General features: G+C 42.6%; 1 protein-coding gene across 1 annotated transcript; it reads left to right on the top strand.

Moving 5' to 3' along the window:
- Positions 1 to 5,603: 5,603 nt before the first annotated feature.
- On the top strand, positions 5,604 to 8,698 carry LOC308525540 (dnaJ homolog subfamily C member 17-like; the record flags this gene model as incomplete). The annotated part of the gene is given in 3 exon segments (XM_081100329.1): positions 5,604 to 5,639; positions 7,743 to 7,887; positions 7,890 to 8,698. Coding segments are annotated over 3 exon segments (990 nt in total).
- Positions 8,699 to 27,846: the final 19,148 nt, after the last annotated feature.

Here is a 27,846-nt window from a genome sequence, read left to right as displayed (position 1 = left end):
AAGAAACGGCTGCCAGAGACAGAAATGAACTTCTCTCTGAAATCTCCTTCGTAAGTATGACAATCCTTCCCAAAAGCATCTCTTCAACACACACACACACACACACACACACACACACACACACACACACACACTACTCCAGATCTCTCTGTGATGGAACAGAGCTGTGTCGCATGCCCACCTCTACACTAGTCCCTGCCAAGGGAATGAGAATCACCAGAATTCACTGAATCAAGTTTTACCTTAGAGTAGGAATAAGGTTCCCTTCTGAAAAGCCAGGTGTAGAGCTGGTGGACACTAAGCAAAATTGAGGCTCTGGCAAGAACTAAAGGAAAAGTGGATGCCCACAAGGTTATCAACAGTATTTGCTATAGTGTGTAGGCCACAAGCAAACATCATCTTTAAGACAAAGCTGTTTGTGTAAGTTCTCTCTCTCTCTCTCTCTCTCTCTCTCTCTCTCTCTCGGAAAGACCTCAATTAAGTGGCCATGAGGCTTAAGTTTATTTTTAAAACAGATTAATTCATTCTGACGTGAAAGAATTATGCTTTTGGACCATTGTGGCAAAAGGAAGGCAATTCTTAAAATGTTTCTACATTCATAAAATTTCTTTTAGTAGGCATGAAACCTACTATGTAAATTTTTATTGCCTATATATATATAAAAGCCAAGCGACTGGAACACTGAAATGACCAAAATGACTGGACTGGCCAGTCACTATGACCTGCCAGCTAACCTGCCCAATGGTGGGGGAGTGGGGGGTGGTGGCCCCTCCCCCAGGCCAGCCCAGCCCTGATCACCCCACATTGGGGCAGACTGGCCGGACCCCACCTGTGCATGAATTCATGCACTGGGCCTCTAGTTTTTTAATAAAAAATTGTAATTGAGGTGTAAATAATGGGGTAAAATGCACTAATCTTAGCTGCATAGCTTATGGAATTATCCTACATGTAAATACTCATGCAAAAAACATCTGGATTAAGGTATAAAACATTTTCAGCACTCTATAAAATGCTATTGTCCTTTTCCCCGTTGATACCCCCAACACCTGCAAGAGCTACCATTATTCTGACTTCTATAATTATTAACTTCACCTATTCTTAAACTTCCTATAAATGGAATTATATTGTGTGTACTTGGGTGTACTCTTTTGCTTGGTTTGTTTCACTCAACATGGTGTTTTGAGATTCACCCAAGTTGTTATATACTAGCTCTTTAAAAGACCACCCTTCCCCCCTGAATTGCAATGCCCAAACAATCTTTTTCACTCTCTACAGACAGATATCTCCTGACAGGCGTTCCATCAGCCACTAAGATCAAGAAGATTAGAATTTGTCAGTCATAAACTGGCTTGTGGTATTTTGTTTATTTTGTGTTTCCTTGTGGGTGATCTTTCACCCTTTCCCCAAACTCATACCTTCCCCAGGCTAATAAGCTAAGAAATCAATTTCACTTTGTTTTAAAAGAAGGAGAGCTGGAGGCATAAAAACTCTCTCTTTCCTTCTGTAAAATAAGCCAGGCTTTTCCTTAATTAGCAGCTGCACTCATTTGACAGGAGGATCATCTTTAATTCCCCAGGTTCACCAGACAAGCATGGTCGGGAAGCTGCACGTCTTCCCATGCCTCTTGTTTCCTCAGGATAAACGATGGAATTTGTGGTACAGTTAAGCGGAGCTGGAAATGTCCCTCCCGTGGGTTGGTGCCTGCCTGTGCCAGGATGCCCGGCAAAGCAATCTAGGCCAGCAAGAACACTCAAGACACTCCTATAATCTTATCTGCTCTGCCCTCAGGGCTTCTTGTTCGTAACACTGCATCTTATTCAGCAGAAGCGCTGGGCTTTCTCTGGAGCATCAGTTCACACTGTCCATTTGAAAAAATACAAACCCCAATGTAAATAAACAAGCAAAACAGAAACAGACTCCTAGACACAGAGAACAGACTGACATCACTCAACGTTGCAGGCTCCAAGACCATGCGTGGGAAACAGAGCTGCTACTCGCTGTATAAAGACTGCCAGCACCAGACCATTTTCTGAGAAACTTCTGATGACACCTTATCTTCATTTCCCACTAGTTTTGTTTCATATGAATCATGCATATGTGCACACACACACACACACACACACACATTTCAAAGGCCTTCCCTCGGCTTTTTGGTGATGGCGTTCACCACCTCCAAGTAGGCAGGAGGCACTAGTTTCCCAGCTGGGGTGCGGTTACACTCATTTCCCCCAGAATTAAAGGGCCTAGCTAATGTATCACTGCCTAAAAAAGGATTGACCAGTCATAAAGACATGCTTTAAAGTCATTAATAATAACAAAACACATAGGGCCACCTTGCAGCCTCTTTTCCGCCTTTTTCTTTATCCCTCACAGCCGTCATCACACATGATGGCTTACTGATACATGACAACACTTACGGGCTCATTTTCCCTTTTTGCAGTAATCCAACCTGTCAAAATGAACGTTGCCACTCTCCCCAGCATGCAGTGTAATGCCACTATTTTGCGCATTATCATGTCTTAAAGCTATAATACTTGCGGCCTGCAGAAAGAGATGGGTGCCGCTCCTCCTCTGGGATGCTGAACATCTCGGGGCTGCACATGCCAGAGACGCCTGCTCAATAGTGCAGGGTGCAGTGAAGCAGGCTCTGCTGATATTTGCTCGAGTCTGTGTGGGGTCTTTGGCATCCTCCCAGCAAACCAAAGCCAGAGCATCACCTCTGAGTTTTCAAGAGGGCATATCCTAAGAAGGCGAAGACTGATAGTTGCAAGCTCCCAGCCTACTCACGAAAGTGGTAGGGGAAAGATTGGACCATAGTCCAAATTTACCCCACCAGAAGCAATTCTATTAATATACTCAGGATTCAACGTAAACAACGATCCTTAATACATTGTGTTACTGCCTGATAACCTCACCCCAGCTGGGAAACTAGTGCCTCCTGCTTACTGTGGAGGTGGTGAATATCATCATCAAAAAGCTAGGGGGAATGCCTTTGAAATGCCAACTTCACAAACCTCAGAACTTTATTTTTGTAAACCGCATTTACTCATACAGTGCCCTACAGAACACCAAGTCTCTGCTACAGCTTTGTATGCTTAGAGGGGTGGGTTAGCTGATCTTAGCCCGGGTGCAATAGAGCGCAAATACTAGCTTTCCACCCCTCCTTGAGAGCAGGGCGAAAAAACATGTCCATCACAGTGAATACAATGTGATCTTTTCCAGATCAAAAGTATGTTTTTAGTACCTGCCAAATGCTCATAATTAATCTGTGGGTGTGTTTCATCTCTTCCCTGAGAGTAATATAAACTTGTGCTGTCAAAATAGGGCACCATCTCACCAGTCTTTGAACTGTGGTGTAAGTAGGCAGCATTTAGTCAACACCCTGTACCCCCTTGCAACAAGTTGTCCGAGTAATGTCTTTACAGTATAGAACACCAGCCATATTTGGAAACTGAACATTATTCTTAGAGCAGCCCTGAAACTCTATTTATGGATCAAACATCTTATTCTCTTCATTGCACTGTACAAGCTCTCCTCTGTCAGCTGGTATCAGCTGATAGAGCTCCAGCATTTCAGAGCTATGATGGACCTACATAGTTTGATCCTGAAACACCTTCATAAAACAGGACTTCTCCCACATGTCCCAGGAAGCCCAAGGCCTGTGGAAATCTGTTTAGCTTCAGGGACTAAAAATGGAGATTCAGGGAAGTGAGATCCTATGCATGCCGACACCCCTCCCAGCACATCATGCTGAGTGGTCTCTCATACACTCACCCTTGTGGAGAGTGGTTACAGTGTTTGCACAGGTTCAAGCCTCGGACTACTGAGCTATAGTTGCAAGCTTGACCTTATGGTCCGAATCTGTGGTCCCACGTGGCTAAGTGATATGGGCTGCGGAAGGTGTAGCAAGTAAACAAAGCTTGATCAGGTGCATGTAATTGAGCAGATTCGAAACCCGTGAGAACCATGCCCTTTGCCTCATGGAATCTGGCTATAAAATAAAGACTCGGCTTGCAAGCTGTGGCGCTGTCTCTCCATCAGAGAAGCAGCGTCCCACCTAGCCCCAGCTTTATTCTCTTGTCTGTCTTCTCCATCCTTCACCATCCCCTCCCAGGTTCACCCATGGCCATGCCGGCTCGGCACGCACCCTAAGACTTGAATTGTGGGTGCTAAACAGTCTTGAAAATCAGCAGTGACAAATCTGTTTAAATATTAAAATTGGTCCCCAAGTTTCCCCTCTAATGGATGTTTAACATGTGTGCTTCATAATTTAATATGAGGTTTGTAGCCTGGGTTCTTGTATATGTTCAAAGTATTTGGGGGTCCAAAACCAGAGATATACTTGCCCTTTACAACAGCCCCCCGCTTACTCTGTAGCAAAGCCTCACATTCGTATTTCTGTGAGGAAACACATCCAAAGCACTGGCCACTCAGTGTCTTTTCTTGAAAGCTAGTCTGTGTGGTATTGTTTCTCACTGTGCCATTCTGCAAAAGCTGAGGGAGTGGGAGAGGGAGAAGCAGCAGGACCACTTCTCCTGCTGTGATGATGGGCAGCTGATAGAAAAATATGTTTGCAATCACATTGGTGTTTATTCTTATTAGGTACATGGCATTGGCCAAAGATATGCATACAGCCTCCACATGGAGAGGAAAACAGTGGGTTCAGATACCCCCCGTGAAGGTGAACACAAAGCATAAATTGAGAAGCCTATCTCTTTCCAATGATCATCTATATCTTTGTGCATCTTTTCTAGGTCATCGGGAAGGACTCTCCCACCATGGCCTGAGGAATAAGGAAGCAGTTGAGCCACTTCAAGCCAACAAAATGTCTCTCATTCTAGTGTCCCCAAATAAACTCCCCACACCCACCCTAGGAAGTCTGTGGGTTTCAGTTTCCTTTCTGGAGAATTGAATATTATTGGAGTTATATTTTAGGTCCAGAGATACCCCAATCAGAAAGCCTCTTTCTTAGATATTGCAAGGAAAATCAATATTATGTCATCCGACTATTAGCAAAACTTATGTGATAATAAGCTTATTGCCTTATTAAGTGGTTCATAAGACATACTTTTGCAGGGGAGGGGGACAGGGGCTGGGTGGAGGTGGGTAAAGAGGGAAAGGGGGACACCTCTAAGAGTGTCAACAAATAATAAATAAAATTTAAAGAAATGATTTTTTAAAAAAGACATTGTTTTGGAACTATTCTGTCCATGACAGTGCTGGCAAACTTTTATCCATTCTTTTCTTTTCATTAAATTTATCTTTATTGTTTAAAGTATTACAGATGTCAACTCCCCCCCGCCCCATCGACTCCCCTCCTCCTCACTCTTGTCTCCTCCCCAGGCCTTCACCCCACTATCCATTTTCTTAATCAAATGTTCATATACTGACAAGGTACCCCTACATAATGTTGATAAAACATATTAATAAAAATTACTACTCTTTTGCCCCCAGAAATTGACAATAATTGTACTTAAAGTGGCTGTGGGAAACGACCTATTGTCTTCTCTAGCAGAGAGGTGTGGACAAGGAGCCCGGATTGCTGGTGACTCTTGAAGCCCTGGCAAAGGTCAGGGCTATGCACCCACTGTTTAGTCCAGACAATGGTAGCTGAAGCAACTTCCCGACCAGATGGTCATGTAAATCCTTACTGATAAGATAGTCTGTCTGTTACTGGAACTTGCCTGCCTAAGGGCTATAGGTGTATCCCAAACTGAATAAAAGGATGGCAAGGCCTGAGCACAAGTGGAGTCCATCCTCTCAGGATGGGCTCTCGCCTGGCCCCCCAATTTCCAAATCATTTCTTGTCTCATCTCTTTCATTTGCGTGCGGCCCCTCTTCCAGATCCTGAACCTGAACCACACGGGACATGGGGGACCATTCACAGTGGCAGCAGTGAGTCTCTTGAAAGTTATTTTAACCCTTTGCACAATAATCTTGAGAGTTGATGGATCGCTATGTCAGGATCTATATAGATCCAAGTCCTTTCCTTCCAAGACTGTGTCTAACATTTGGGATATGTATGCTGATGGAATGCTTTGCTTTGTTTTGTTTTAGGTATACTCTTTCTTCTTCTGGAGAATTTTATTTTTTAGTGGTATAGGAATAGGGAGCTGCATTTTTGTATTGCCAGCAATGGCTAGAATCATTCAAGGTCAGTGGTGAGAACTTTTGTGTATGACTTTGTGAGAATTTTATACTCTTAAAAATACAGTGTTATATTTTATATATGGCAATTTATCCTGAAATACTTATGTATTAATAGTATGGTATAAATCCATGTGCAGATTAACCAAGTATTTATCAGAAAAAAATTGTTTGGGGACCCTTTTCCCCTCCCCATGTGGGAGTCTGTGCTTGTTCAATAAATCTCCACCTTTGCTGTACTAAAAAAAATGTTTAACTAAGAGTGTCACTCATCCCAACAGCAGACTTTCTCTCCTGGGGAGAAGAACATTTTCAGAAATTTGGTCCACTCCTGATTCCCTCTCTTGGCCTTGCAGTATTGCTAGCTGCTGGTTTACACGCTTCTAGTGTTTCAAAGAAGCTGTTCTCCTTAGCACTCACTAGGTCTGAATTGGAGTCAGAGGCCACTGTGCCACCTGTTTGCTCAGGCTCTTGTAATGAAAGGGAGGAGTCACTCCCCATTTCCAAAGGAGATGTGTACCTTCCAATACAGTTCATAGGATGACAAAAGCATTTTTCAGAATAGGTATCTCTTTCACAATTAAAGACCTGGGATACCACCCTGGGGCTCTGCACATCAGCTCTGTGTCCAGAGAGAAAAGAAACATTCGACAGCGATATACACCTTCCCAGTTGCCAATGTCTTCAATTCTTTTAAAATGATGACAACTCCAGATCTAGTCTCTCCAGCCAGGAACTCTCATCTGAGCTCCGGACAGATCCATTCCAGCTCTCTACGGGCTCCAGTGTCTCATACATGTTCATTATTCTCTCCCCAAACCTTCATTACTGCTGCTCCTCCCCCTCTGCACCTCTTCCACACAGTGTATCCTCATATCGCCCACCATCCAGAACCTTGTGTGGTTGTGTGTATATGTGAATGTGTGTTTATTTGCTGGAAGCCGGTCCATCCTTGCTGCTTGACACAGTTGCTGCAGGGAAGAAACATCTGCACAGCATATGTTTCAAGGGACCTGGCGTATATGGCATACTGTTCTTAATATGTTTGCTCCCCTTCTTAGCGCTATGTGTTTTAACCAAGGTCACCTCTCCGAGAAAGGTTGTTTCCCCAGGTGGAGATTTTTCCTTGGAGTTAGGGATTAACAGGACTAAGGAAGGGAATAAACCAGTAAAACCCCTTAACTAAGTGCCAGGTGGGTAGTTAATCACTTTAACTATGAACAATCACACTTAAACTACATAATCTTTACTTAGGATAATCTCCTTCAGTTACTTCCTTGTAGCTTAACAGAACAATAGAATAGTGACCTTGGAATGGAGATAACAAATGCCCTAACCTTTGGAATAGAATGGATAGGATTAAAATCAACTGGTATAACTACAGATGTAACAGGAGAATAAAGACAGAACCTGGCTGGAGAACCTGGCTGGAGAACCTGACTACAGAACCTGGCTAGGCTGCTGATCAACTGAACGCTGTCTCCGTGTCATTTCTTTTTCGCCGACTCCGTCCACACCTTTGGGAACCCCTGGACCTGCTGGGGTTGCACCCCAACAACTGGCGCCCGAATCCAGTCAGCGTTGGAACCATGTAGGTGGCCAAGGAGCTCTTACAGATGGACATGTATGCGCTGCTAGGCATTGAGGAGAAGGCGGCGGTCAAAGAGGTGAAGAAGGCATATAGGCAGAAGGCCCTCTCCTGCTATCCAGACAAAAATCCGGATAATCCCAAAGCAGCTGAACTCAGGCCTTGGAGGTACTGACTGATGGTGCAGCCAGAGCCGAGTATGACAAGGTCAGGAAAGCCAAGAAGCAGGCAGCAGAGAGGACCCAGAAACTAGATGAGAGAAGGAAGAAAGTGAAGCTTGACCTGGAGGCCCGGGAGCGGCAGGCTCAGGCCCAGGCCCAGGAGGAGGAGGAGAGCCGGGGCACCAGGACACTAGAGCAGGAGATCGAGCGCCTGCGAGAAGAGGGTTCCAGGCAGCTGGAAAAACAGCAGAGGCTGATGCAGGAGCAGATACGCCAGGAACGGGAGCAGAGGTTGAGAGGAAAGGCAGAAAATCCTGAAGGCAAAGGAACTCCCAAGCTAAAGCTAAAATGGAAGTGCAGAGAGGATGGGTCAAAAGGCGGCTACTCCAGAGATATCCTCCTGCAGCTTCTTCAAAAGTACGGAGAGGTGCTCAACCTGGTACTTTCCAGCAAGAAGGCAGGCACCGCCGTGGCGGAGTTTGCGACCATCAAGGCTGCGGAGCTGGCTGTCCAGAATGAAGTGAGCCTGGCTGATAATCCTCTGAAGATTTCCTGGTTGGAGGGATGGCCCCAGGGCAAGGACGGCCCCGGCCACCCAGGCCGGTCACAGGGCTCGGTGGTGTCCGAGAGGGACTATGAAAGTGTCGTTATGATGTGCATGCGCCAAGCAGCTAAGTGGCAGCAGCTGATCGCCCAGATGCAGCAGGAGGACAAGGTGGGGCAGCTGACTAGCATCCAGCCCACCACCCCACAGCCCCTTTCACTAATAAACTTTATTTTTAAGTCTAAAAAAAAAAAATAAAAACAAGGAAATGTAGGTCAGAGGAGCAAAGGAGGACCCATACCATGGTCCATACCATGGTATAAAACATACCATGATGTAACTATAGAGGCATGCTTATAGGATCAAATGGTATAAATACAGTTGTAACAGGACAATAAAGGGAGAACCTGGCTATGCTGATCAACTGAACACTGCCTCCGTGTCCTTCCTTTTTCACTGACTCCGTCCACACCTTTGGGAACCCCTGGACCTGCTGGGACTGGACCCCAACATTTATACTATTGAAACGTGAATACATTTATTCAATTGAACTTTGATTTTCATTCATAGTGGGGGTGTCTCTGTCTCCTTTCTGTCACTCAAGGGCCCAGGCTGAGACATGCCATTTTCACACGTGGCTTCCGAGGTCACTGTGGACATGGACATTCAGGCAACTGACAAAGGCAGAGAAAATAGATTTGGCCTGTAGCCTGCAGTTTTCTGACCTTTGCTTGAAAATGTCAGCTCTAGAAGATCAGGAGTCTTACCTGTCTTGTTCACTCTATATCTCCTATGTGGTCAAACATTCTTGACCTTCTTGGAGAGAAAAAAAATCTTCATATTGCACTTGAAATCTGCTAGAGGTGCTATTTATTTCAAGCAGGATGCAGAGAACAGAAACTTCACTAGGATCTGATAGTCTTGGTGAGTGCATTTAAGGCAAAATCAATTTCCTCTAACAAGTGTACTTAACAGTCTAAGTGAACAAATAACATTTCCTAAAATAAATGTTAAACAAGTTTTGCTGTCATAAAAAATGTATGGTTAAAGTTTACAGTCCTGTGAAAGTAAATGAAATAACCCTGAGTATCTTAGAGAACTATCAACTTGCTTTTCAACACCCTGAGACTATTGGTGGGAGAGAGATGTAATCCAGAGACAGGTATGTAGCCAAGACATGTTGGATATTACTAGGCATTAAAAAAGGGAATGTAATATGAACAAAGGATTCTTTTGGCCAACTTTCCTACTAAAAACGACCACAAATACTGCAAATATTATATTTAAGAAGTACCACCTTAAAAACACGGAAGAGTTGGTAAGAATGCTAGTCATTAGGAATGTTTACCAATATTTCAAGTTCTTCTCCTTCTGAGCAAATGGTAGCATTGTCCTTCCCAGCCACCTTGAAGCTAGTGCAGCCATGTGACTTGCTTTGGACAATAAAATAGGAGCGGAGCTAATTAAGGTCCATGCATGATTCACCATATCCCTTCCTACTTCCAGATGACCATGCTTCTGTCAACTGCATGGATCCCTGAGTGAGACAAATGTGGAGCACACCACCTGCCAACTTGACATGGAGATGTATATTATCAAGAATGTATCTCTGTTGTGAGAAGTCACTCATTTATGGGGTATTATACATATATTAGTATACTGTGATTAATGTATTAAGATTATAAGAATTTACCAAACTAAATTATAAAGGGGTGTGTGAACTCAGAGGGCTTAAGCAGGAATAGAGAGCAGAAGAAATTTTTTAAAAATATATTTTATTGATGTTTTACAGAGAGGAAGAGAGAGGGGTAGAGAGTTAGAAACATCAATAAGAGAGAAACATTGATCAGCTGCCTCCTGCACGCACCCTACTGGGGATGTGCCCGCAACCAAGGTACATGCCCTTGACCACAATCGAACCTGGGACCCTTCAGTCCACAGGCCGACGCTCTATCCACTGAGCCAAACTGGTTAGGGCAAGAGCAGAAGAATTTGAACTTGGTTTTGATGCTCTTGTGGTGCTGGGAATAGAGGTCGAAGTTCATGACTGTCAAAGGAGACCCCTGTCATGTTAAGCTGGGATCCTAAAGGGGCTACACATTAGAGTAAGGCTGAATCAGAAGGAAACTCACTTGCAGCCCAGAGAACTTCAAAGGAAGTTAACTTCATTGATTATAGACATGAAGGAATTCAAAACAAACAAACAAAATCAACAAAACTTGTCCTTGTGAAACTGAAATCAAAACCCCTATCTCTAATGGGTTTACAGTCCAAATTCATAGCACATCACCTGGTGGTACTATCCTGGAAACGCTTCCTTCGATGACTTACACAAGAAAACCCAAATTCTTTCCAGAGAAAGGATCTTTTATCCTCGACCTAAAAGAACACCACAGTAATATTTCAAAAATAGTGATCAACAGACAATAAAATAAATTTTACTAAGTATACAAGGAAGCAAAGCACTATTAGCGAGAGCCAGCAAAAAACAAGAGCAGAGAATCGCAAGGACTTCAGATATTAAAATGATCAAATTTTTTAAAAAGAGGCTCACTTTGTTCAAATAAATAAAAACAAACTTGAAAGTAACCTCAGGAAAGAGGAAAATTATAAAACATTATCTAGAAGATTACAAAAAGAATCAAATAGAACATGGAAAAGCAGTTATCAATATTTACGACCTGAGAGGCTTAAAAGCCAATTAGACATAGGTAAAGGATATAGTTGGAAGGCAGGCCAGAAAAAGTTATATAGAATGAAACATAGGGATAAAATAATGGAAGACATAGAAGCAAGATTAAGAGACACGAAGGATAGAGCAAGAAGTTCTAAAACACTTAATCAGGGTGCTAGAAGGGAGTAGAATGGATGGGGCAGAGGCAATATTTGTTTAGGCAATGGTTGAGAATTTTTTCAAAGCTGATGAAAAACACCAGTTCACAGATTTGGAATTGTGATTCCGAAGTAGAATAAACAAAAAGAAATCCCAATCAAACTCTCCCTAGTGAAACTACATACAGTTTTTGCCTACAAGAATAAGTCCTAAAAGTAGTAAAAAAGGTAGTTTACTTTCAAAGGAGCAATAGGTAGAACTCCACCTGAACGCTCAAGAAGCTGGGAGACAGGGAAGTGATATCGCCAATGTGCTGAGAGAAAATAAATGGCAACTTTTATACTAAAACCTGTAGCATTCTCATTTTAAAAAATTTAAAAATGAGAATAAATTGATACTTTTCAGGCAAACCAACAGAGAGAGAGCTCGCCAAAATTAGTTCTGATTAGAATGAAATTTTAAAGGAAGTGCTCTAGTAGACAGAAAATCATAACAGATGCAAGTCTGAGGTACAAGATTAAAGAAAGAGCTAAGAAAGAGTAGATATGTGGGCAATTTGAAATGGACATGGGCTGCATAAAACATTAATGATTTGTGGGATTTTAAAAATAGAATGAAAAAAACATAATAATGTGTGAAGTATTAGTGCTGTAAATGAAGTAAAGTGCTCCAATGTCCCATGTGATCTGATCTGAAAGGAGGTAACAGCTTTGATTAACTCTAAAGGTTCATTACCTATGCATGTTTTAATTTCTAGGGTGACCACTAAAAGAATAGAAACTCCCAAACTAATAGAATAAAATGAAATTACAACAAAAACAATCAGTCCAAAAGAAGACAAGAAAGAAGCAAAAGGAAATATACAATAGGTGGAACAAATAGAAAGTAAAAAATACACTGTTTAATTTAAATCCAAATATATTAGTAATTATATTAAATGTAAATATATTAAATATCTCACTAAAAATTAAAAACTGAGAAATTAGAAGATTAATCTTGCTTATATGAAGATAGAGAAAGTTTGAAAATAAAAATAAAGGTACACAATGCAAATATTAACCAAAAGAAAAATAATATATCTATATTAATATTAGCTAAAATAGCCTTATAGCAAAAAGCCTTATTAGTGATAGAAATAGCATATTTTAGTAATAAACTATTAATTTACCAGGAAAAATAACAATTCTAAAATCTTTTTCATCCAATAAGAAGATCTAAAAATGTATAAGTCAAAAATGTATAATATAAGGATAAATATATTAAAAATCAGGGCAACAAATTTTAATACAATCCTATATAATAAAAGCCTAATATGCTAAGTGGCTGGTCACCTGGTCGCCATTCAACCAATCAAAACATAAATGCTAATGTATGCTAAGACCGCTGAACCACTTGCTATGACGTGCACTGACCACCAGGGGGCAGACAATCGACTGGTTGACAAGTTGCTATGATGTGCACTGACCACCAGGGGGTAGATGCTCCGACCCATAGGTTAGCTTGCTGCTGGGGTCTGGCCAATAGGGACTGAGTGAGATAGGCTGGACATGCCCCGCACCCCTCCCGCCATCCTTCCCTGGCTGGCCAACCTCCCACGTCTCTTCCCAGCCCAGGTCTGCACCAATGGGGTCCCTCAACCTGGCCTGGGCCCTCTCGCAATCTGGGACCCCCTCGGGGGTTGTCGGAGAGCTAATTTCAGCCCCATCCTGCAGGCTCTAGTGAATATATAATAGTGAGTTCCATTTCTATATGTTTACAAAACAAAACAAAAATCCAGAAAATGACATTTTAAAAAAATATTCCATTTACAACAGGATCAGAGTGGTTAGTTGCAAAACACAGAACTGACTCCAGAGACTGGGCAGCTCACACTGATGCTAAGCTTCTGGAAACAATGGTTAAGTCCAGGCAGCATAACTGCCCTGAAAAAGAAAGGAATTCATCCACTACTCCAACAGTGATGAAGATGCTGCTCTGGAACTCGACCTGTGGCCGCCCTCCAAAGCTGAAGGATTCTGCCACAGTCCTCACTGGAAAAATGTTCCCCACATGGGGCCACCTTCCACAAGTTGTTAACTTCTAAATTAAAAATCTCATGTGGGTGAGTCATGTCTGTTCCAGGTACAAAGAACTCTGTAGAGCAGAATTTCCTAGGTTTACCTGCTTCAAAAATATAAATATCAGCATAGATTCAAAGACTCAATATTGCAAAAATGAAAAATTCCCCCAAATTCATGTAGAGATTTTTGTAATTCCAAACAAAATTCTAACACAGATTTTGTGGGATTCAACAAGATGATGCTAAGATTTTTATGGAAATTTTAAGAACCTAAAATGGTCAAGAATAGGCTAGAGATTTTGGTCTACCAGAAATCAAGGCTAATTTTAAAGCTAAAACAAATAAAAATGAAACAGATGTGGTTTAGGGCACAAATTGGTAAGTAGAGCAATAAAACAGAGTAGAGAGCCCTGAAACCTAACCATTACTATGTGGGTAGAAATACATGGTGGGAGCGGCATAGCAGATTAATGGAACAAGGTCAGTCTCACCATAAATGGTGCTGAGACAACTGCCTTCCCTCATACACAAAGTCAATTCCATGTGGAAGGCAAGATTGGAAAGACTAGAGGATGATTTTCTAAAGGTTTTTTAAATGTAATAATAAAAGAAAATTTTGATAAATTAGACCACATTAGATTAAGAACTTCTGTTTCTCAAAAAACAAACAAACAAACAAACAAAAAAAACCACCATGAAGAGAATAAAAAAGGCAAGCTGCAGAGAGGGAAAAGATATTTATGTCATAAAACCAACAAAATACAGAATATATGGCAACTCCTGCAAATCAGTAAGAAAAGATAGACAACAACACAATAGACAAAACTCCCAAATGGGTACTTCTCAAAAGAGGAGATCCAAATATAGAATAAGCATATGAAAAAGTGTTCAACTTATTAGTCATCAGGGAAATGTAAGTTAAAGAGATAAGGTTTCATAGCTTCCCAAATTTAAACATCTTACACTACCAAATGATGGCCAGACAAGGGCGTATACATTGGAACCACCGATTTGAAAAAGAACATGGCATTTATTAGGTAAATTTGAAGATGCACAACACCTAACACCCTACAGTTTCACTCCTAGGAATATTCTCTAGTAAAACTCGTGGGTGGAGAGGTTTGTGATGGGAAGCGGCAGAAAAAGGGGTTTCTGGGGTATTGACAATGTTCCCTTTCTTGACTAGAGTGGTAGTTACATGGACATTTGCTTTATAATTACCACAGATAATACAGACGTGCCTTGTGCACTATTTTGTAAGTGCTGTATTTCACAATCGCAAAAAAAAACGGAGCACACGGGGTTTTAAATTTGTCACACTTGCCTATTCTCAAAGTGCTCCTCGTTCATGGTGCTCCTGTGATGGCCGGAATGTAGACATTCCCTGACTTTCTCGTCCTCTTTTTTCTGAGATGGGCAATAAATGGCCTTACACTTGGATTCTCCAAATACTTACTTCAACAAAATTATTTTTCCCATGAAATATCATGGTAATATAGTTTCTTTTAATATTTTCAAGACTGATTCAAAGTTTGAGTTTATCATTTAGTTCTACAGATAGCAGGTGCTCAAATTTGTCAACTGAAAAGTTTGAGTTTATCATTTAATTCCACATATGCTAGGCGCTCAAATTTATTGACTAAATTATATAAACCTTTTTGGTAAGATAAGTCTATCTCTTTCTTTCTTCTAGGAAATTTCCCCCTTGATTTTAAGCATCCCCTGGAGCCTCTCTGGGGATTTGTAAAAGCGGTTAAAAGTACTAGACACCGGATATAAGTTAATTCTACTTTTCATAAAAGGGCAGAAATGGATTTTGCAAGCTGCCAACAGGTAAGGATGATGTGCATTCAAGTAAGGTTCTGGAAAGGGTCGAATGTGAACATAAAAATGTGCTTTCAGTGCTCTTCATAAAACAGGCTGGGAAGCTTTTCCTGTAAAACTAAATAGCAGACAAAGTTTTCTTCTGCCGAATACCCAGCATGAACTTTTTTTTTTTTTTTTTTTTTTTACCATTTTGATAAGAATTATGTAGTGCACATCCTCAAATTTTACTCTGAACTGCTAGGAAATAGCGATAGCCTTAACCTTATCAACTCTGAAAACCTCTAGTCTGCATAATTGGATTCTGTTTTCTGCCCCTGGCCAGTATCCCCATTCTGATTTAAAACTCCTTAGTCCTGCTTAATAGTGCATATTTATGCTTTCCTATTATTTGGTATGCATGTAAGGCCCATCAGGTCCTTACTGAAACAAGGTAAGGGCAGCAGGAAGAGAAAGGAAGACAGGATGTGCCGGGGTCCAACCCCAGCAGGTCCAGGGGTCCCCAAAGGTGTGGACGGAGTCGGCAAAGAAGGAATGACACGGAGACAGTGTTCAGTTGATCAGCAGCCTAGCCAGGATCTCCAGCCAGGATCTCCAGCCAAGTTCTGGTCTGGATCTCCAGAGAGGTTCTGGTTAGGATCTCCAGTCAGGTTCTGTCCAGGTTCTCCAGCCAGGTTCAGTCACCAGGTTCTAGTCCAGCTCTCTTGCCATGTTCTATAATCAGGTTCAGTCCAGGATCTTTTGCCATGTTCTCTCACTAGCTTCTGTCTCTAGGTTCTGAGGCCAGTTTCTGTCCAGGATCTTTTGCCATGTTCTCTCCAGCGAAGTTCTTCTGTCTCTAGAGAACGTTCTGTGTAGGTTCTGTGCCAATTTCTGTCTCTCTTCGTTCTGTCTTCTTACATCTGTATTTATACCAGTAGATTCCAATCCTATCAATCTCTATTTCAAAGGTTAGGGCGTTTCTTATCTCCATTCCAGGGAGTAAAGATTATGTAGCTTAAGCATGATTGTTCGTAGTTAAAGTGATTAATTACCCACCTGGCACTTAGTTAAGAGGTTTTATTCCCTCCCTAATTTCAGGGGAAAATCCCTACCTGGGGAAACAACCTTTCTCAGAGACCTTGGTTAAAACACATAGTGCCTAGAAGGTGAGCAAACATATTAAGAACAGTATGCCATATATGCCAGGTCCCTTGAAACAGCAAGCATGGACCAGCTCCCGGCAAGGATGGAAACCCGGAAGAGGACACCATTGCCATGGGTTTTAGTATGGTTTCTTTAAGGAACAAGTCATGTTGGACAAATCTAACTTTCTTTAATAAAGGGTCAGATTGGACCAATAGATAAGGAAGGTAAGAGGCACAGGCACCTCGGTTATTTGTACCTTCTGAAATGCCAGGATGCCTTTCTGGTCAGCATGAAGACATCTGTAGCGATAGCAAAGCACCAGGGAGATTCAGCCTGTTTGCCGTTAAGCCATGGTGACTCAGAGGAAGCTTCTGGGTGGCAGGACTTGTGCATGGGCCCAGTATCTTCATCCAGAGCAGCCTCATCAAAGTTCTGATGCAGTAAGTCCATCATAATCTGGACAGGCATGGGTTTGGTGTGAAAAAAAAAACAAACTGGTTTCAAATTCTACCTCTGCCCACATATTAGCATGTCATCTTGGGCAAGCCATTGCTGAGCCTTAGCTTAATATTCTATAAAATAGGAATGTTAATTACACTTTCAGGCTTGTTGTGAAAATTAAAGTCAGTCTACAGAGCACCTGACATGGAGCAGGTACTCAAAAAAATGTTGAATATACTTGATTGCATAATTAGGACCGGAAAAGATTAGGCAGGCTGGAGAGATGAATCGAAGCTAATAAACTAAGATGGGATAGTTTTATAATTTCGAATTTGGTTAAAACAAATGAAAATAAATCAACAAAAATAAATTGCAAAGGTCCAGGGCGGGGAAGCTAGGGAATAGCTCTCTCTCTGCAAGCCTGACTGTACCGGACTCTGACAGCTTCACTTCGGGCATACACCTTAGCCAAAGTAGAGTCTGTGAGGAAGCCAGCTGTTAGCCAAAAGCAAACTCCCCATGTGTTAGCTGTGTGACCTTGCACGGCCCCAACAATGTGACTGGTGGTGATGCTCTCCCATCAATCTCTGCATGGAATGTTCCGGTGGTGAGACACGTGGATCCTACCCCAGTACTTTGTAGCTCCCGTACAGCCAATGGGAAGCATTTGTTAAGCTGCATCTTTCTCATTCTACTCTTCTTAAATCCACCTGTTCACGGCTTTGAGCACATCCCAGGGAAGTGCGGGACCTCCTTAAAATACGTTCAGAGGTAGAACTTTTTCTGGGTGAGGACCAGAGATATTGTGGATTATCGTCTTATCTGGAATGATTAACAACAGCTCCCCATTCATGGAGAAATATAATAAAGATCATCTCTTGAATTTATTCATGTTTGCCTGAAGAGGCTAGAAGGAACAAGAGTTGTTCCACAGTAGCTGCTTCTCCAAGTCTGAAGGGAAACCTAAAGTTGGCCTTTATTTTTGGCTCCACGAAAGGAATCCATTTAGTCAACAGAATCTGGTAAGTAGCTACGGTGTTTTAGGCACCACATTAGGAACATAACCATGAATAATGCTCTCTCTTTTCGGTATGCTTAACTGGTCATGGCCCCTATCATGCCAGAGGCCATAGCCCTTCCTTAAAAAGTTACTGCTTCCCCCTGAATTCATCTTCCCGCCACCCAAGGTGACATCACAAGTCAGTTCTCTGAACTCTCCCACCTGCTTGCTTTTTAACTCCTCATCTATTTTCACTTGATTGACAGCTTAGTCTCAGACGGTTACCTTGGCTCTGATGCAGAAGCCCACAGAAAGCTGCCTCGAGACCGCCTCTCAACCCCACACCCTACTCCACAGGCAAATGGAACTCAGGACTGGAGCACTGCAGGCCCAGCAAGGCAGCCTCCCCCAGACCCTTACCGGCCAGGAAGGGAGAAAGAGGAAACCTGTCCACTTGCAAGGTGCTCCAGATCCACCTGCGCATCCCACAGCCAGCACAGCTGAAGACTCCCTCACAGACTCCCTGGAACTCCCAAGTACAGAGAAGGTGGTCCCTCTGAATTCCTTGGAAATAATCTATGTAAATGCACAGTGATTTAGATGCGGCGGAGTTAACAGGTTCCTGGGACTTGAATGGGATAGAAAACCTGTTGGATTCCTGCTTGCCTCCAATGTTGCCTGATGGATGACAAGCCTGAACCTGCTTGCAAGTCAGCTTTGCCTCTTCTCTTGACATCCCACAGCTTGGCTGCTCAGCTAACTCCACACAGCCGTGCCCCGGCTTCCAGGAGACTTCTGCGTAAGCTCACACTAGCATTCAAGAGCCCTCCCTGGACACTCAAACTGTGACTGCATTTCAGTGATGAACTTTTCTGTCATTAACCGATCTCATACAAAATGAGTGTTATTCCCCAGACATGAAGGAGCTAGAATGGTTCTATTAAGAGAAGCTATACAGTGTAGCCAGAAGAATTAAGAGGAGAAAACTAAAATTTATTGAGCACCTACTATAGGATGTGAGGGTAGAGGAGGAGGAGGAGGAGGAGGAGGAGGAGGAGGAGGAGGAGGAGGAGGAGGAGGGGAGAGAAACATCAAGTTTTTGTTGTTCCACTTACATATGCATTCATTGCTTGAGTCTTGTGTGTGTCCAAACCCTCAACCTTGGCGTATCAGCACGATGCTCTAACCAACTGTGTACCTGGCCAGGGCTTTATCTTTGCATTCTGATTGCCTTTCACAATGTTAAACAAATAAGAGACACTTAATAAATATGTGTCAGATAAATGAAGAACAAACATAAAAGGAAAGAACCCATAAATGAAGAGGCACTTTCTAATTTATAAAAATATTAACTTTCACCAGAATAAATGAGTAACTCCCTGGGCATCACATCCCCTCTCAGGTGACCTGAGAGGTTTTAGGTGCACCTGTCCCTGTTGTTCTCAGGACCTGCCATCACAGGGCTCTGGCTCCTGACACTCCACATCTCTGGTCTCCGTGGTTCCTTGGAAAGCACACCGAATTCTAAACCAACTTTCCCCTTCCTCTACCGTGACGATAAACTGCTCGCATGACATCTTAGCTTTGTCCAACCACTTTGTCACTCCAGGAAGGAAGTGAAGTAGAAAGTGATGGTACTTTCCTAATGGTGAGAGCCATGGTAAATGGAATTGCCTGAGCTAATCTGAGTGCACTTCTGTGTCCAGAATGATCCTCTCACATTCAATTCCATTTTCAATTCGTTTTCTCAGTGTCATATTGATTCATGAGACCTCTCTCTGAGTTGCATGAAATCATGGTAATGTGTCCCCTGTTGAACCGAATAATTAAAACGTTGTGTCTCATTCTTTAACTGCCTTCTCTGCTATAGAAAAAGGACACAGAGAAGCAGAGGGCACCATGGAGTGAAACTCCCTGCCTCAGGGAGCACCCTATTACCTAGCTAAGCCAGGTCAATGGAGAACGACCTGCTCAGACATTTTCTTTCTCTGATCCATACATATAAATGCAAGAACTGAGTAGCCCCCAGTCTAGTAGGAAAAAGGAAAGGGAAATGAAGGAGGGAGGGAGAAGGATTTGCTGGGAGCCTACTGTGGCTGGAACTGAACCAGGCACTGTCGCACAAGCTACCTCACCTCAGGGGCTGAAGGACGTTGAGGGCTTGCTCAGGGCAACAGGCAGCCAGGTAGGATTCTGAGCTAGGTCTCTGCTGCCAAAGCCAGGGTCCTGAACACCACACGCCAGACCACGATGCCTCTTCCAACCTTCTGGTCTCACCCTCCCACCGAACACATTCATATACACCCTAAATTCCAGCCACAGCAGATGATCTCCAAACTATAAACTTTAAAGTTACTGCCGGGAATATATCTAAAGGAAATAAAATCAGGATCCATTCTATTTACACAAATAATAGTCGTCCATACCTGCTGTCCTACACCTTGTGCTTTTTCTTCATAATGTACATTGGAGATCATTCCAGCTCAGATTATAAAGAGCCTTCTCTTCCCTTTACGGCAGCACGGTGTTGCACTGTAGGACTCTGCTGAGGTTTACGCTGTGACATACACTTGTTTCCAACCTTTTTCTCTGACAAACTATGCTGCAATGATCAACCTAGTCATTTTGCACAAGGATGAGTGTATCTCCAGGACAACTTCCTAAAAGAGGAATCGCTACATCACATGTAAGTGCATTTGTAATCATGAGAGATCTGCTAAACTCGTACCAACTAACACTCCAACCAGCAACACATGAGAGGGCTTGTTTCCAACACTGTTGCCCACACAATATCATATTCATTTCCCAATCACTGTCCATCTCATAGGAAAAATCCGACTATGCATTTCAGGCCTTCAGACCTTTGCGGTTGCAGTTCCCTCTGATTCACCCTTCTCCCTCTGATGGGTGATCTTCTATCGATTCTGCACTGCCCAAAGACATTCCCTCTGTGAGGACACCTACAGTTCCCACACGCATGTGAAATGCTCCCAGGGCACTTGGTCAGATCTCTGTTATTGCACCTTCCACATTATTTGTTTGGGTGCCTATCTCCCTACCAATTTCTTCAAGACAGGAATCTTGGCTTATTCACCTTGGTGTCCTCAGCACCCAACACCATCCTAGCAGACAGGTGCTCATTTAATGAATTTTTAAAACACCTTGGTTGCATGTCACTTGGTGATAAAATTACCAGACTAGATTTCTGCAGTTTGAAGTAATGTCTCCTCTCGGACATACTTGGGTGGTAACCTGCCACACTGGACCATCTCTAGGTCAGGGTCCTTCTCTGATTTGCCACTGGATATTCATTCCTTGCAGAGAAAAGGAAAATGGTTGGAAGGAATGGACTGTGGAGTTGACCATCAGACCTGACTCCATACTTCCTGGGTGAGGTCTGGCTTTGAGTTCTGAATGCATGTGAGCAGAGTTGTAAAATTCCTGTCATGTGGGCCAGGCCCCAAGGGAACTCATCCCATCCAAGTCTTAACTAGAAAGGTGTTATAGCTGTAACATTTTAGCCATTGAGAATTTCCCTTGCAAATTTACACTGCCAAAATAAAGGGTTGTGGTATTGCCAGACAAAACAAACCAGACTTCTTTTAAATGAAAGAAATGGAGCTAGCTTTTTCACTAAGTATGAATTTTAGGGTCATGACAACAACTCCTGACTACTTTGAAAAGGAAATTAATGTGAATTGCCAACTCTGCTCATTTTTCTCATATATGAATGTGTGTCTTCCTCCTACCTACCTCTCAGCTGGGTTAACTGAAGAGGAATGATGATGTATCACATCTACTTACCTAAATTTCATTTTTTCTCATCATAAGCAATTTATATGAGGACTGACATTAATTAATCCCAGCTTCATCTATCACATAGTTCAACATTTAATTTAATCTCATGTATCCAATAAAAAACTAGTATTCCGAATTCTAGAGTCCTTACCTTGAGTGAAAAAGGAGGCCATAAATCTAAGACGGCAGTTGTGTCTCTTCCTTTTGCCTACTACTCCATCAAATACAAGTAGATACTGGCTTCAGGAAAGTTCAGGAGAGAGAACCATCCAGATTGATGGACTTAGACCTGATGTGGCGGTATGCTTAACCATGACCAATCTCTCAATTCCTAATGACCCTCATAATAAGAAGTCTATCATGAGGAATATTTTATCAGAAATTCTAAAAGCCTTAACTTTGAGCCAGTACTATGTATTTCCTTAGTGTGTGTTGTGGCTTCTGTTTTGAATCCACAATCCTGACTAAATGCATTCTAACTATTGAGCTTTGGAGAGCCAGCCAGTGCTACCAAGGTCTGTAGCACTTTCCCAGTTACCCTGAACGGCACCAACACCTGCCTGTTTCCCCTCCTTACAGCCTCCTGGTCCAGAGCTCAGAACACCTGGCCTTCCAATGTCACCTTGGCCTTGCCCCATGTGGTCATGTTATAAGTGAATGAATATCTTTCCACTGTTCCAAGTGCAATTTAGTAAACACTGTTCTTTCTTCACTGATTTGTAATAACAGTTTTTGTATATGTATGTATGTATATATGTGTGTGTATATATATATATATATACATACATACACACACATATATACATACACACACACACACACACATGTGCGCGCGCGCCTTCTTTGGACTTGTTTCTGTTCCACTGATCTGCTTATATATTACTGCAGTGTGCTTCAGGTAAGCCCAGGATTAAATGGTTCATGTTATATTAAGAGAATGATTGGCCTTAATTTATATTTGCATCATACCAGTGAATACAACTTTAGTGTTCTGTGAGAAAAATTTAAAGATTTGAAATGACTTTCCTTGACACTGGTCGTTGGGATCTCTACTAGCTTCAGTAGAGCAGAAGAAAGACAGATTGTGTGAATCTGATAACTTGAGGACATTTAAAAGCTTTATTCTTTATCCATTCCATATAGCCTATCTAAAGATTCTCTGGAGTTGTCTGTTTATTCATTCATTCAGTTTAGATTTATTACACACTTGCTATGTAGTATATATGCTATATTAAACACAGAAAGAACAAAATTAGCTAAGAAACAGACCTTGCTCCCAAACAATTTATAGCCTCTTTAGGGAACACGCAAATGCAAACAAGCTTTGTTTATAAAAGCTATGATAAGGTAGGTACAAGATACAGCAGTGGCCCAGAGTGGGAATACACGAGATCAGGGAAGAGGAACAGAAACATATGAGTACTAAAGGTTAAATATGAGCTCATGAGGTGGAAGAAGGCCTGCCAGGCCATCCAACAGAGCCAGCACTGACAGAGGCACAGGCCACAGCTGGCCTGGAGCCCTGAGGTAACAATGGTGAGGGCTTCTAGGAGCTGGAAGACAGAGAAAACGCTGTTGATGAAGTAGGAGAGACAAGCAAAGAAAAAAATCATTAAGGGCTTTTGAGCTTCATAAATGTGAAGAAATGCAAGAGTGATTTTCATAGGGAGATGAAATGATCATTTTCACATTTTGGAAAAATAACTTTGGTTGGAGTATGGAAACTAGATCAGAGGAAAGTGATACTAGGGCCACAGAGACATATGGGATTATAAGAACCAGGCTATTATGACATTATCTATATAGACCGAGATGACAGGAGATCCTGTGATAGGTTAAGTAGCCATATTGTTTTTCTCTTCTTCAAGCTACATTAATAATGATTCCTCACTTAAAGAGAAAAAATAAGAGATTTTTATTGGCAATTGGGTAAACTTGACAACACAATATGTACATAAACAGAAAACTGGGCAATAAAAGTTAGCTACAAATAAACTCTTAGAAAGATTTTTCTGAGTCATTAAAATAAGAGAGATTTAATCCTAGGCTATGTTATAAGTTACGACCTAATTCCCCTGACTGAAATTTTGAGATGGGGACATCATCTTTTTGAGTTCTACACTGTGACTTTAGTTCAAAACAATGACTCTGGCCTGGCTGGCGTGGCTCAGTGGTTAAACATCAACCTATGAACCAGGAGGCTCGATCCCCAGTGTGGGGTGTGCAGGAAGCAGTCAATCAATGATTCTCTCTCATTGTTGATGTCTCTCTCTCTCTCTCTCTCTCTCTCTCTCTCTCTCTTTCTCTCTCTCTCTCTCTCCCTTCCTCTCTGAAATCAATAAAAATATATTTTTAAAAAACCAATGACTTTGACTTTGGTATAGGAGTAACTAATGAGGCAAGCAGTTCTCTTTAAGTATTCTCGAAAGAGGCTCCCAGCACATCAGGGAGGAGTGTTCCCCACTTAAGCAGCAGGGGTATGGAAGCTAATATGTTTGGAAAACAGCTCTTCCCCATGGTTCTCCCAGGATATAACCCACTGCATTTCCTTATGAACTGAAAAAGAACATGTGCATTTCCTTTCGTCTTAGAAATCTGCACCTTTATCTTTATCCAAACTTATATTTTATATTCATTTAATATCAAGTTGATCAGTTAATATTTGGGGAGAGTCAAGAACCGCTTCTGATCTGGTCCTAATGTGTGGAGAAGTTTCCAGCGATTCACGGCAGGTGTCATCCACCTCAAGATACTGAAAGCTCATGGGAAGAGAATTAGACAGGAAATTGGAGGCTACCTCAGATGGGAGAGTCACTGGGCAGGTTCGCTTCTATCTTTCCTGCTAAAGGCTCTGCCACTTGTCATAGGATATGGGTGTGATGGTGACAGCACAGAGGAAGATGGGATGGAGGGTGAGTAGAGAGGGCAAACTGTGGCAATAAAGTAAACCATGACAAGGTAAAGGGCTTGGGCATGCTTGTTTGGACGGGGGTAACCTTGTGCCAGTCTTAACACCTCCATAGACCGCTGCCATGATGAGGCCAAGACCTAGGATTGGTTCCTGTCAGTCCCTGTCGCTGGCTGGGACTGTCCCGCTGTGTGCCTGACTCATTTTACTCATATTTGATTGTTTTTTCTTGAGGTTTCTGTCATCTCCCAATGCTATCCTGCTTCCTTCACCACCGCTCCGGCGATCCATCAATCTTTGCCTGCTTATGCCTACGCGTTCATTAGAAGCAGGGTGCCTGTGCCGATAAGGGCTGTGGTGTGCCATCATGTGTTTTTCCTCAGCAGCACACCCACACCTGAGCTCCAACCACACGGGAGCCCCATGACATGCATTAAACACCCTGCACAGTGCCAGGAGCGTGATTCTAGTAGGATTACGTAAGAGAAAGAAGTAGATAAATATCTCAAAATACCAAACCAAGTGTACAAAACACAAGAGAAAGGAGAGCTGCAACACCAGGAAAGGGTAATCCCAGGACACCTAGGCTGATGTGCTTGGATGTGTGGATTGCCTGTGAGTGGTAGAGAATGAAAGAGACTAAGAAAGAATCATCAAACACTTTCAAAAGAACTATAAGAAGCCCATTTTGTAAAGCCAAACACAACTCTAAATTATAACAGAGAGACCTTACTTTTAGGATTTTGCCTTAGGAGTGGGGGAAACAAGGATTTTACATTCCCTTTGACTTGTGCTCCTTAAACGCTTTGGGAATCTTTAAAACCACTTTTAGAATAAGCTTGCTTTGCCTCGGTCATGCGCATGGCTCAGTGTTGGCATCTACACATTAAATATAGGTGCCAGTGCAAAGAGCAATAAAACAAATGCATGCACAGCTGTAATACAAGGCAAAGGAAAGTAAGTGGCACCGAGAGTGTGTGTGAGTGTGTGTAGGACATCATGCAAGGACTTCATGCATGACCATCACACTGGTCTCTGAGAGGAATCGTGTGTGGTTGTGGATCTTGAGTTGTCAGGTTTGAGTAGATGCTTCTGCAGAGATCCTTAGAAAGCCTCTTGGCCAAGCAAAGCAAAGTTCATTGGGCAGAGTGGGTAAGGGAGGACACCACATTAACAGTCTTAGTAGTATCTCAGAAGAAGCAAGTCAGGGAGGGTATTTGTTAGATGTGTGTGTGGGGGGGAGGGGGGGGGGCCTAGGTTTAAGTGGTTTAAAGTGAGTTCCAGTGGGTAACTAGCTGGGATTGGGCAAGTTTTGTGACATGATAGTTTAGGATCAGCAAATCCTAAGAAGTAAGTTGTTGTCTACTAAGAAGCCATTTGCCCAGATGGATACAATCTATTGTCCTTACAGCAGAGCTGTTTGCCGAGATGAACAAACTCTGTCCAAACCCATCGGTTTATAAAGATTTCCTGGAACATGCCGTGAAATTAGATATGAGTATAAAACCTTACCTTCTTGGGCAAAAATTTTCATGAAACAAATGGTGAGGTATTGTTGACACAGATGGTCTCCAGTCTCTGTTTCATAGTTAAGGCCTGAGGTTGCAGAGAGTCTCAATTTCCAGGTCAGTGCTGAGGATGAGTGAGAAGATAACAGGAGATGAAGCTGGAAGGGTGGGTTGTTCTAAGCCCCGGTGACTTAACTGCCAAGTAGCAGAATAAATAAATAAGTTGGAATAACCTACTTGAAATCTGTAGACTTTATCACTGCAATGCTGCTAGCTTTGGTCATCTGCTTTCTCTTCATGTTACTATTACCTCAGGTAAAGTTTCTTCTGTATTTTTCCTAGAATTAGAGTCTTCTAAATGGTCCCTCACCCCTCTGGTCTCTCTCCTTTCCATCCATTCTGCCTCCTGCTCTCAGATTATTCTTGCCAACATATGCCTTGGGCCCTGCCATCTTCCCACTCTCACATCCACCCCTGATCACACCACTCTTGAACTCTAATGCGTAAGCCTTCTGCTAGATCCTGACCCTTCCCATTCATTTCCCACCCCTGCAATATCCTGTGTGTTCATGAACACCTGCCATGCCTTCATACCTCACCCTGAGGTATGAAGAGCTGGGACGACACTGTGGATGAGGTGGGAGGGGGTCTCCAAGTTAAGAGGAAGGGTGTGATATACAAAGACACACTCTACCAAAGTCTGTGATAAAGACTCAAATAGAAATCAATGCATGGGGCTTAAGGTTTAGTGGACTTTAGATTTTATTTTCTTTAAAAGTGGCTTTCTAAGCTGTGTGCTCAGTGTACTAAAAACAAACAAAAACCTGGTTTTAAGAGTGTAGACCTGTCTGGTGTGTTTCACTGGTTAGAGCATTGGCCTGAAGGGTTGTGGGTTCAATTCCCAGTCAAGGAGTGCACCTAGGTTACAGGTTCGATCCCCATTCTGTTCTGGGCGCATGGGGGAGGCAGCCAATTGATGTGTCTCTCTCACATCAATGTCCCCCCCCCCTCTCTCCCTCCCTCCCTCCCTTCCTCCCTCCCTCTCTCCCTCCCTCCACTCTCTCCTCCCTCGGTCCCTTCCACTCTCTCTAAAAAAAAAAAATCAATGAAAAAAATATCCTCTGGTGAGGATTAACAAAAAAAGAAAAGAAAAGTGTAAATAAAGCGCTTCCCCTTAATCTTGCCTACCAGTTTCGTCCTCATTATACATGAAGTTCTAGGGATGGGACAACTACTTTGTGCCAGCCCCAGTGTCAGGAAATTGACTACACACAGTCATTCAACCCACTCCATGACCAGAAGAGTTGGCTATTATTCTCCACGTTTCAGAAAAGGAACCTGGGTGCTGAGAATTCACACAAGCAAGCTAGGTTCTCATTGCTAGAACGTGACAGGTTAGTATTTCATTTCAGATCTGTTTGACCCCCAGATCATGCTATCTTGGAGGCTGAATTTGCAAACCCAAATTTCAAAGGGACTCACAGCAACGCCATCCATCTCCATTCCATAGCAGCCTGCCTCATTCTCGTACACCTGCTCCTTCTTCCAGTGACCGGGTTGCTCATGTTGATCAGCCGTAGCCCACGGAGAGGCCGTCCACTCACACCTCTTCTCCCCCAGCACAATGCTGCTACTACCAACCCTACTACTGATACTGTTCTTCCCTCAGCTGGCTGCGCCCCCTCCTCACCCCCCCCAAACCTTTGCTAACACTATGAGTACTTTCCCTGGATCATCTGAGCACTCTGCAGACGTTATTACATTGCCTTCTGGGAAGTGGGGTGGTGGGCGGGGGGTGGGGTGTTGAAGCATTTACAAAAGTATTTTAGTTTAAACCACTAATAGGTTGAATTCTTCCTTTTTTTTTCCTCATAAGCATTTGACTTCACATAGACAGAAACTAACAT

The sequence above is a fragment of the Myotis nattereri genome, assembly GCF_964212035.1.
Source record: "Myotis nattereri genome assembly, chromosome: 9".
Taxonomy (NCBI): Eukaryota; Metazoa; Chordata; class Mammalia; order Chiroptera; family Vespertilionidae; genus Myotis; species Myotis nattereri.
The sequence above is the reverse complement of the archived record's forward strand: the minus strand, read 5'-3'. Positions and strand labels throughout refer to the sequence as shown.